At 41.7% G+C, this 11,704-nt stretch overlaps 1 protein-coding gene across 1 annotated transcript; it reads right to left on the bottom strand.

Moving 5' to 3' along the window:
- Positions 1–9,200: 9,200 nt before the first annotated feature.
- Positions 9,201–10,824, bottom strand: neurod6 (neuronal differentiation 6). The gene is made up of 2 exons (XM_022758193.1): positions 10,768–10,824; positions 9,201–10,415 (listed from the first exon to the last, which is right to left on the bottom strand). Exon 2 carries the CDS (start codon positions 10,408–10,410, stop codon positions 9,406–9,408), a length of 1,005 nt encoding a protein of 334 aa, XP_022613914.1. The 5' UTR covers positions 10,411–10,415; positions 10,768–10,824; the 3' UTR covers positions 9,201–9,405.
- Between the last annotated feature and the right edge of the window lie 880 nt (positions 10,825–11,704).

The raw sequence follows: 11,704 nt of genomic DNA, 5'->3' as shown, positions 1-11,704 counted from the left end.
GGAAAAAAAAACTGAAAAAAAAAGCATCACCTGACATAAAAACTTGTGATATTCAGCATACTTTCTTCCCTTTGCTTCTGTGATACTTTCTCCTACGCTTTTTATGCAGACATATGTGTGACACTTGAAGCTGTTATCATAGCTGGAAGTGTGAAAGAGAATTGTTGCAGTAATATGCCACTCTTGAGTGTTGTGACAGGAAAATGCTTTTCAAACATAGAATTGGCATTTTTAAGTCTTGTCTGACACAACAGTGTTTGTCTTCCATACAGATAACACTGAAGCCAAGTTTGCACATTATTTACTCCAGAAATGCTTTAGATAGATAGATTCTTCAGAGAATAAGTCGTGCGATAAAATAAATCCCATGTTTACTGGGAGACTTATTGCACTTTTAATTGCATGTTTTACTCATAAAAAAAAAAAAAAAATCTCATTTATCGTGTTGTCTGACCGTCTTTTGTTTTGAAGCTTCCACTGAAGCAAGACGAATACAAAACACAAACGGACCATTAAACTGACCTTCAAACTGGGCCCTATGAAAATCAAATGGCTGTCACCACACTGATGGGTAAATTTTCACAACCACCCCCCCCACACTCCCACCCCCCCAGTGAAAAAATACACATCAGATGCTCGTTTTCATGATCCTCCTTTTTGAAGTAACAGCAACTCTCGCAGCTCAAGTGAATAAATCTATAAAAGCTTCGATCATAGAACATGAAAGGAGGGTTTGCAGCACGGATGGAAACAGCACTCTCTCCCCTGCAGACTTGTTTTGGTGGCATGCTGATGTGATTGTTGTCTCTCTATAATAGCTGTGGCGCATTATAGTTAAAACTTGTTGTCTGATCCCTGGCTAAGCTACACAAACACACACACACACATACACACACACACACACACACACACACACACACACACACACACACACACACACTCTCCTGTTTTAACAACCCCTGGATTTGCCATGAAGGGATGCGTATCGTGCCTTCCAGGCAGATCCTGTGTCTCTCTCTCTCTCTGTGGACTCAGAAAAGTGTATTTTGCACATTAGCTACACAACTTGGCCAAGTCTATCAGAAAATAAAATCTTGTAACTTCTTTGTATCTCTTCTTTTGAGGTACAGAGGGTGGGGGGCTGTATTTGACGATGGCACCGTTTGATGGTGCAATTGATGGGAAAGTTCTGAAGAAAGTCCCAAAGCCTCAGAGGAATTTGATTACCTCCATCCATTATCTGCACAGTGAGCAATCGCAAGGCTCACCATCTGTCATCCGTTTCATTTGCATCGTCAACACCTGCCCTGCCTGTTTATGCCTTCACATTTTTTATAAGCTGCCTTTCATGGTAGGGAAAAATGTTGACTTTTCCTTCTAAATACATTAATTCCACAAGTTCAAAGAACATATTGAACACAAACAACTTGGTTTATGTCTAATAGAATCTGGAAACTCTCTTTTTATAACTAAAGATTAAAAAAAGAGAAAGAAAAAAAAAGAAGATAGAATCTGCTTTCACAGTTTAGTGAGCAATAAAAGTGTGACATCTTACAGATAGATAGATAGATAGATAGATAGATAGATAGATAGATAGATAGTTCACTGAATTTCCATATCACACCACATCCTCCTGTTTGTTACCAACACATTATGCTGCATACACTCCCTCTTCTCTCCCTCCTTCCCCTCACCCCCCCACCCCCTCCTCGATCCTCCCCCATCCATCCATCCCGTCTCCCATATCCCCAGGTGGTGTCGACGGCTGCGGGGCCCATTAGCGACAGAATTCCTGCCTCCAGCAGGCCATGCGTGTCCCGAGTGACACATTTTTGGACCGGCACCAAGAATCCAACCCTCCGCAGACAGCTCACTTCCCTCTGCAGTCACCACAGCATGTGCATGTGTGTAATGTGTGTGTGTGTGTGTGTGTGTGTGTGTGTGTATGTGTGTGTATGTGTGTGAGTGAGTGAGTGAGTGAGAGAGAGAGAGAGGGAGAGAGAGAGACAGAGGGAGAGTGTGTGAGAGAGAGAGGCCTTGCGAACACAGTATGTGTCCCACAGGAAATGCTTGAAAGGCAGTATGGGCCAGATTGGTGATGGCGCAGAATGGACTAGAATACTAAAAAGAAAACGCAAAGATATTCTACAGCAGACAGATCATACATCGATAAAGATAAGCCTCCTGCCAGGTCTGGACATTTGTTACAGTCCTAACCTCCAAAAAAAAAAAAAAAAAAATCTTCCATTGTGCATTCTGCATGTCTTACAAGTGCACAGAAGTATTCGCTTTCATAGAAAAATTTAATTGGATCTTGCTGATGCACATTGTTGTTTGTTGATGGTCTTTGCCAGCTGATGCTTGTGTACCAAATTTTATTTTCCAAACAGCTCCTGCTCGGGGAGGAGAACTAGTTCAGAATGAGATTTTTTTATCAAATTTTGCATGCATTGCATACAGTGAAAGGTGCCACCGTAGAGATTACCTCATCTGAATTGATCCACACAAGTGATATTTGATGGTCGATCAAGATTCTTATTAATCATAAGGAGGAGTAATTATGAAACAAGTTAAGAAAGAGCAGTAAGACCTTTTAGTATCGATATTATGAATGGATTCTTTCTTCATACTAATAGATAGTTAATTATGTACCTAATGACTCCTCACAAAGCGCTATATAATTAGTCTAGATGAGCCGAGAAAGTTCCTACTTGTTCTTACATGTTTAATGTTGGTGATTTCTCATTTCCAAATGGGAATGGGGGTGATGGTGGTATACCATTAGTCTCTGTGGGGCTACAGAAAGGTACTGATGTCTATCTATCTATCTATCTATCTATCTATAGACATAACAAGCTTTTTTAATTAAGTGTGTTCTATGAAATTGTGGAATGACAATTTTACACTGTGCAGCACAATATTTAATTTAATTTAACTATTTTTATTGTTTCAGAACATTTAACCTGTGACTTACATCTAAATGTTTATCAACACAACACAGCAACATCACGGCCATCACTACTGAAACGTCCCTTTGTTATTGCTCAGGTCGAAACAATCAGATGTCCTGTGAATGTGCTTGAAATAGTTTTACTGTAAGTTGCACTAAGATTTGATCATGAACATGTGACTCGTGACTTGAATTTACTGACACATCATTAATCATCAGAGGTTTTGTTTTTTTTGTCAAGTCAAGTCACATTTATTTACAGGGCACATTTAAAAATGGTGTAAAATGACCAAAGTGCTGTACAGAATAAATTCAATAAATACCCAGGTAATAAAATCAGCACACGTCAGTAAACATTGTCAAAAGCGCAGAAAAAAAACAAAAACCCATCAAGTGGATTCAAACATGAAGGAATAACATTGTGTTTTTTTTAGTCAATAGCAGATGACTGTACTGAACCAGTTCAGGTGGCTTTAATATCTTTACATATGAGGATTTGCACATTTAACATGCTGATGAACACATCTGAGAATAATACAGTTCAATGGAAAGGTATAATTGAATCCATTTTGACCACAGAGCCACAAACACCACGTCACTGGATTATCTAAAAATATTTCATATAAAGGGAGCTCTGGACTTCTATCTATCTATCTATCTATCTATCTATCTATCTATCTATCTATCTATCTATCTATCTATCTATCACATGCCACAGTGGAGTCATGACTACCAGATGCTCGCATTCACAGTCGAGGGATTTCAAACCACCTTACCCAGTAGCACAGTCTGCCCTGAAATAGGGTGTTGCTGGGGTGTCAGAGGATCACACCCTTTTATGCTTCCCACCTGCTCCAAAACCCACCCTATACATGTTGTAGCCACACATACTTTCTCTCTCTCTCACACACACACACACACACACACACACACACACACACACACACACGCATACACTCCATCAGAGCACCCCTATAGACAAAGAGCACAAAGCACAAAGGTGATGTAGTGACAGATGCTCCTGTCGCATACTTAGCATATCTCCACCTCCAAAATAGTGCAAGTGCAGGAGTTGCTCTGCCTCTCTCGCTCCACGGAGACCATCCGTGCTACTATTCATAACTCATTCATTTCCACTTTATGTGACGGATAAAAGCAGCTCTTACACCACAATCCTTCACCCAATATTTATCTAATCTGACCAAATATTATAATTAATGCCTCTGTCTCTCCTCTCCTCTCCTCTCTCCTCCAGGCCAATATATTCCCCACATCTATCCCTCCCTCCCACCCTCTCTAACCTTTCAGTGCCAAGTTCACAGATAGAGAGAAAGTACTTCCTGTGAGAGGCCGGGCCGGCTGCCAGAGAGACTGATCCACCAATCTGACACGTTAATGAGATCCTGGCCCATAGTACTGGAGTGTCAGGCCTCCTCCACTGCAGCATCAGCCCTGCCGTGACCTGCAACACACACACACACACACACACACACACGCGTACACACTCATACACGCACGTACACGTCTCTACTCATATGTGTAATTCTTTACACACGTGCACCCACAGAAATATAAGCACAAATGAAGCTGAGTGTCTCCACACTCTCACACACACACACACACACACACACACACACACACACACACACACACTTTGAGAGGGGGGTTCAGCTCCTTAAATCTGTCTAATTAAAACACCAAATCCCTCTACTCCCCTCACCCACCAACCCAATCCTCACTTCCCAGCCACACACACACACACACACACACACACACACACACACACACACTCGCACCCCCACCCTCCCTCCTCCATCCCCACTGCCACCACCCCCGATTCCGCAGGAGAAATGATTATTAGGAATTTAATGGGGGAACGTTTCCCATCCCACACCATCTGGGGCTTGGGAATGGCACAAAATTTGAGGATGCTTGCCGACATGGCGGGGAACATTATTTTCATTTTTCTTGACTGGTGCTCAGATTTTCAGACATTGCAGGAAAAAGGCTCCTGATTACAATAAATTACCATAATATATTACAAAATAAAACACATATAATGATGAATTTGTGTTTGTTTGTCTATGTTAGGTGATTGCACAAAAACTTTGCTCAACTTCTGAGATGATTATTGTCATCCGCAAACTTATCCCCACAGAAACACAGTGTCTGTTTTGCACTAATTATGACACCACGTCTCAGATTGCAAATGCACCTCTATACAATATATATCCCCCCATTCCTGTCCTTCACCTCCCACACAGAGCTGGGCCATATGCTCCCACTCTCTCCAGCTCTCTCTCTCCCTATACTTCTTTCTCCCCCTCTCTCTCGCACGCTCTCTCTTCACCCAGTTTAATGAGCTGCATGAATGTAGGGGTGCGTGTACACGTTTGACCCTGTGCTAAACTGCCGCACGCCGCCCTGTGGACCCTTGTGGGTGTGAAGCAACCCCCTCCCTCCTCCTCTCCTCCTCTCCTCCTCCTCCTCCTCCTCCTCACCCTTGTCAGCCTCCACGTGAGGCCCTGAGAGAGATTTGAACCCAAAAAACACACACATATGCATACATATATTCACATGCACACAGCCTGGAAGAAGAAGCAGTAAGACTGACAAGGTGAGAATCTTAGTGAATGGGACAAATAAAGCTTGGGGGGGTAAAGAGATGCTTTAAGGGCCCCAGAGGGACCTCTCGCAACCTGGTCCTCCAGTTTTATGATTAGAGGACGAGAAGGATGACTGAGGGAATGAAGACAGTAAAACAAGCCTTGTCTAAAAAAAGAAAAAGAAAAAATCCCAGTGTTTGCAGTTTTCTCAAAAGAAGAAGGAGTTGAATTATGATTATCCAAATCAGCTGAATATCCCAGATATTCCTGTCTTGACTGCTAGAAAGACAAATCACCTAAATTTATTTCATCATCTAAATCAACATGAGGCCCAACACAGTCTGGAATTGAAAAAAAAACAAAAACAAAAGAAAAACAAAACAAGATGTCATGTAATTGATGTTGTATTCTGGCTCGTTTGATCTCCACTGAATAACCGGTTAAATACGGATCCGTGTTTCCTTCCAGAAGCTTCCATCCGGTCGACTCTGATGCCTCCGGTTTTCATTCTTTGTCACTCTTTTGATGCTACAAAATTAAATTTGGTCTGATTCCATACGTTTGCCAGGGTTTGATCTCGATTTCATTTATATGATGATGATAATGGAACATTAAATTACTGTGTGAGAGCCCTGATTCACTTTCTCAATAAACTAAACAGAGCCTTAGAATCTGATGATGATGGTTTACAACAAATCTGTTGTGATTTTTGTCTCATTAACTGATTACAAAACAATATTAATCAATACTTGAAATGAACTAGTCTCTTGCTGAGTAAAGGAGTTTGTTCTGGATGCAGCAGAGACAAGACAGTGATTGTTGCCCACATGCAAAATCTTTTTTTTTTTGTTGTTTTTTTTAAGTTTGCGAGGTGTCAAGTGTCATTTCATTAGCACGTTTGTTACTGTTGTAAAGGTGAACTTGCTTTTCTAAACAAATTACCGCCTGGTCAGGATCCATCTTCATCTTTATAAAATTACAAACGGTGTAAATTACAAACGGCCTGTAGTGTCAGTGTCACTACAGGCGGCTGCTGAGCATTAGTACTTTTTCATGCTGTTAGAAGTGTTGCAGATGAGTGTGTTGCTGCTGTTGTATCCGGACACAAGTGGCTGTAGCTTACTGTCACAAGTCACTGCAGCACTTCAGCTTTTACAAAAAAGAAGTGATGAACTGGAGATTCATCTATGACTTAGAGGAGTGTGGGTATTTTAGTCTGATGCTTAAATGACCAGCATCAGTCTAACATGAGCACGAACAAGTGAGTGTGAGTGAGTGAGTGTGAGTATGAGTGTGTGTGTGTGTGTGTGTGTGTGTATTTTTAACAGTGGATGAAAAATGACCACAGCATTAGCTGTATATCTGAACCACTGATCATTATTGGACAAACTACGATCTAAACACAAATAAAAAACTTTTTTTCCCACAGTTTCCTGCCTGCACTGATGACATGAGATGATTTCATAGTCCCTTTTTTTTTATTTATTTTTTTTTTTTACTGCTCCTCTGAAACTGCTTCTCAGTTTTACTAAACCGAATAAAACATTCCTGAAATAAAAAGGAAGAAGTGGTTTTACCCTTCATTAAATCTCCACCTCGAGCCTTGTAAACAGTAACTAAAAATACAGAGAGAAGAAACTGATTCCACTGTGATCAGCTTTTCCTTCCAAGTAACAGCGAACCTCCTGGGATTACCAAGCAACCACTTCTCTCCTAACTGGGAGGACTGGGATCAACTGTCTGAGCTCTCTGGCTGACATCCAACAGCTCGTGGCCATTTCTGACACAAATCAGCCACCTGATCAGCTGAAATGAAATCAAATTACATCGACAGTCCGCTTTCAGATCAAGCATATCAAAGCTCTGCGTAAGAGCCGCGCGACCTTTTTACAGCTTTCTATTTGAACACTAACTGTTGAATAAAAAAAAAAACCCAAATTAAAGCGAAGTTAAGACGATTGTTTACTTTAAGAAAATAATTAGGTTTGATTAAAATGTATTTCTATGGTTCGCACCTGAACATACTGTGGTAAAAGATTGTGTTAGTTTCCTGCAGGCCTCAGAGTCACTGTGTCACCACAACCTCAGAGGTGATGCAAGATTTTATACACGATTCAATTTCCCGATAAATAAATAAATAAATGAATGAATAAAATTACGCCCGGGGCGTTTTTTTTTTTTTTTTTTACTGTGATTTATTTTTCTAACAATTTATTTTTTTAATTGCCGTCTGCTGTCGATCATTTCCACAGAAAGCTGAGAAGCAGCCTCTTCATTTTATTGCGACAAACACATCACAAAACATAAACACATTACTTCACGAATATTTCGATCCATAACGGGTTTTCCAGGAGTGCGTGTGTGAAATGAAGTGTGTGTGTGCGTGTGTGTGTGTGTATGTCAGATCAGTAACTGCAGAAATAAATTAGAAACATCATCCAATAACCATTCATCATTCGGGTAAAGTTACAAAATCAACAGGATTTATGGGCGGACAGTCACCAACATTGTGCAGAAATACATGAAGTGCATCACAGCTGCTCCTCAGCAGGAACAAGGAAGTGTAAAAAGTTCACGTCAAACTATCCAAAACTTTCATTTCGTTGCATATTGATGGTCCTCGTCTCTCTCTCTTTTTTAAGGCATGTTCATCGGATTCATATGGTTTGGGAAACATTTTGTGCACCTCACACAAAAATGATTTTTTTCCTCCTTTTTCCAGTTCTCGACTTTCAGCTGTAGTGAAATATACAACAATGAAACATAAACAAACTTTAAATGTATGGAAATTCACATAAAAAGGTAACACTGTTGAATTTTACAATATCTTTTTTTTTTATAATATATTATCCACATTCAAATTGACGGACTTATAATAAATAAGCTTAAATAAATAAATACAATAATAATTTTACATTCACCTCGTTACCACACTATTTACTCCAAATACAAATGCATTTAATTTTTTAAGGTTTTTTTTTTCTCCCCATCATTTCCTGTATGAACAGGATCAATTCAGGTGACATCATCATCAGGTCTCCTAAACACATGCACGTCTCCACACTGGCTGCTTCCTTATAATTAATTTTGTGTAATTTGTCATCATTTTAATTAGATATTAGATTATGAGAAACGCCCTGTGAGAGGAAATAGACATATATCATTTTTCATAAGCAAAGATTGCATTTGGCTGCCTTGCATAGCTCAATTGACCTTTATTGCTAACAGACTGAATCTCTGAAGTCCAATCGTGTCTCAGCAAACTTCAGCGATGAAGTGAAGCCTCTTTAGATTCTTCTTCCCCGGTTGTTTTATTTAACGGACGGAAATCTATTTAATGAATGAAAATTAATTCTCCAATATATCAGTTAAACCACATCGTTACCGTCATCTGCATTAACAAACAAATATAAATATGTTAAAGCACTGTGGCTGGAGACAGTTCGCTCAAAACCTGCTTCTTTAACAAATTATTCTACATCTGAGTCGTTGTGGGGGTGTTTTTTCCCAGTGAAATCAAATCTGTGGCAATGAGCCATTAAATCTGAATTTTCTTTTAAACGAAACAGATCTGCCTTCAGACTGAGATGAGATTCTTGTTGTCTTTTTTTTCTGCCTCATATCGACACACATTTAGTGAAACAAGAATTGAGAACAAGTGAAATCATCAGATCTAATGTTCGGGCTTTTACCGCGTTTCAAAGAAAAATGAGACTCAACATTTGAAACAAAGTGACTTGTTAAAATGGGCATTTTCGCAGCGTGTCTGGAGTCCTTTTCCTTCCACTCTGGACATCTGCGGGGGAAATTGCATCGCTTCTGAAACTTGAACTTTGTCCAGCTAATTGATTAATTGTGGAAAGAGCCATTAACTTCCCCTTGTGCTTGGAAGGACTGGCTGCGGACGTGCAGGTCGTAAGGGAAACGGGCCTCTGGGGAGACTCGGTACATGGAGTTGTGCGCAAGAGCCGTGCGCCCTGGCGCACTGCAGTAGCGCATGCCATAGTGGCTGCTTTTGCCGTAGTCTGGTGGGTCGTCGTGTTTTAGGGAGAAAATCCCGTTAAAGTTCATCGGGGGGCTCAGCTGGCCGTCGAAATGCGGGCTCCCGCCCTCTGGGGACGGGTTCTCGTAGTAGGGCTCGTACGCGCCGCTGTAGCTGTAGTGTCGGAACGGTTTGGCGCTGCTGTCCAAGCTGCTGCCGCTGTGGCCGGGGGGCGTGTTCATGTCTGAGCCGGGGTACGAGTACATGGCATCGTAGGGCGATCTGCCAGAGAACATGACCTCCCCGTTGTGGTCTGTGAGGAAATTTCTCGCGTTCAGCTGCAAACAACCGGCCACCAAGTTGGTCGTGGGCTGAGATAATCCTTTGCACAAAGTCTGTACGAAGGCGAGGAGGTCCGGTCTCTTCCCCGCGCTCAGAGTCTCTGACAGGGCCCAGATGTAATTTTTAGCCAGTCTGAGGGTCTCAATCTTGGAGAGTTTTTGAGTTTTGGAGTAGCACGGAACAACTTTGCGCAGGCTCTCCAGCGCGGCGTTTAAGCCGTGCATCCTGCTGCGCTCTCGGGCGTTGGCTTCCTGGCGCCGTAGTTTGGACCTGTCCATCTGCTCTTTGCCGGGCTTCTTTTTCCGTGGGCCTCGCTTTTTAGGAAGCCCGTCCTCGTCCTGGTCGTCCTCCCTCTCGTCCTCCTCCCTGTCGGACATGTCGTCCTCGGCCTCCCTCATGTCTGAGTTGGACCTGTCTGGGTTGCGCTGTCGATCCTGCTTCAGGCTCTCAGGTAAGCTTTCACGAGGATAATTGGCACCAAGCCGCGGTTCACACATCATATGAGGTTCATCGAATGGCAGTGTCAACATATTTCCTGTGAGATCAAATCCAAAACATAAACCGTGAGTAGAGAGCACACAGCGACGTCTTTTGAAGGTTGTCAGTTAATTACCTTGTGAATGAATCCTCCCAAGAGGAAGAGGAACAAACTGGCAAAGCAAGGCCAATGTCACAGCCTGCTGCCTTTTCAAAGACACTCAACTTCATTGTCTTTGGACTTGTTGTGAAAAAACAACCTCGGTTTAAGCTTTTTATTACACGTTATTTTGTGATGTTACATTATAATAGTCAAGTTTAGTATTTGTTTTTCAACCAAAACACACATTCTAACTGAATAAAAGTCAACAAATGCACAAACAGTATAAATACACACAAATAAGACTAACCTCTGGTCAGCGTGCACTTCGCATGATCCCAAATATCTCCAGTGAATCTGCGCTGCAGCTTCTTCTCTTGCGAACCACAAATTAGAGGGAAAAAGCTGAAACCTGCGCACCCTCTTTCCTCTGCCTTGCTGTGCTCTGCTCTTCCTTTTCCTCCCTCTCTCGCTCCTTCTCTCTCTCTCTCTCTCTCCCTCTGTCTCTTCCTCTTCCCTCTCTCTTTGAGGAATGACACTCATGCCAACAGCGGGTACCCATGCCATCTGCCGCTGACGTCTTGTGGCAGCCGAGACCACGTGTTCAGTGTCCCATGGGACCTCCATTCCGTACCGATCATCTGGCAGCTCCGGTAATGGGCACCGGGAGGCCCGCGTTTACCGTCAAAAACACAGACCGGAGAGGGATAACAACTAATATCTGCATCTCCCCGTGTAAGAAAGATGAATTCATGTCTTTTTATCTGGGAGAAAGAAAAAAAGAAGAAGAAGAGAGATGCGCGGAAGAGTACGCATGCACTCTCAACAGGTGAAATAGAATTTAAAATGAAAGAGAAATAAATTAAAGAGGAGAATAAAAATGACAGTGCAGCTCGAGATATGAACAAATAGTTCCATTAAAATGTTCAATTTAATGGAAGATAATGGGAAACGAGAACGTTTTAAGTTAAAAAAAAAAAAGAACAGGAGAGATGTTTGAGAGTGAAAAACTGAATGCTGGTTCTCCACATTTGGTCTTGACTCGGTTCATATTTTGGCCCCAAGTTTAATTTTCGTGGTAAAAATGAACTCTGAACTACATTATTTAAGTCTTTGCACACCCATGTAAAAGATGTAATACGCGGGGGGTGGGGGGTGGGGAACTTAAGCCCTCTACAAATGACATTAAATTAAAGAAATTATAAATGTGGAGCTGCAGATAAGGAACACAAAAGGCAGGTCTAGAC

The sequence above is a fragment of the Seriola dumerili genome, unplaced genomic scaffold (genome assembly GCF_002260705.1).
Source record: "Seriola dumerili isolate Sdu_G_001 unplaced genomic scaffold, Sdu_1.0 BDQW01000291.1, whole genome shotgun sequence".
Taxonomy (NCBI): domain Eukaryota; kingdom Metazoa; phylum Chordata; class Actinopteri; order Carangiformes; family Carangidae; genus Seriola; species Seriola dumerili.
The sequence above is the reverse complement of the archived record's forward strand: the minus strand, read 5'-3'. Positions and strand labels throughout refer to the sequence as shown.

What these genes read in the sequence shown, in the direction of transcription:
- neurod6 (XM_022758193.1), bottom strand. Translation starts at nt 10,410, where the DNA reads ATGTTGACACTGCCATTCGATGAACCTCATATGATGTGTGAACCGCGG.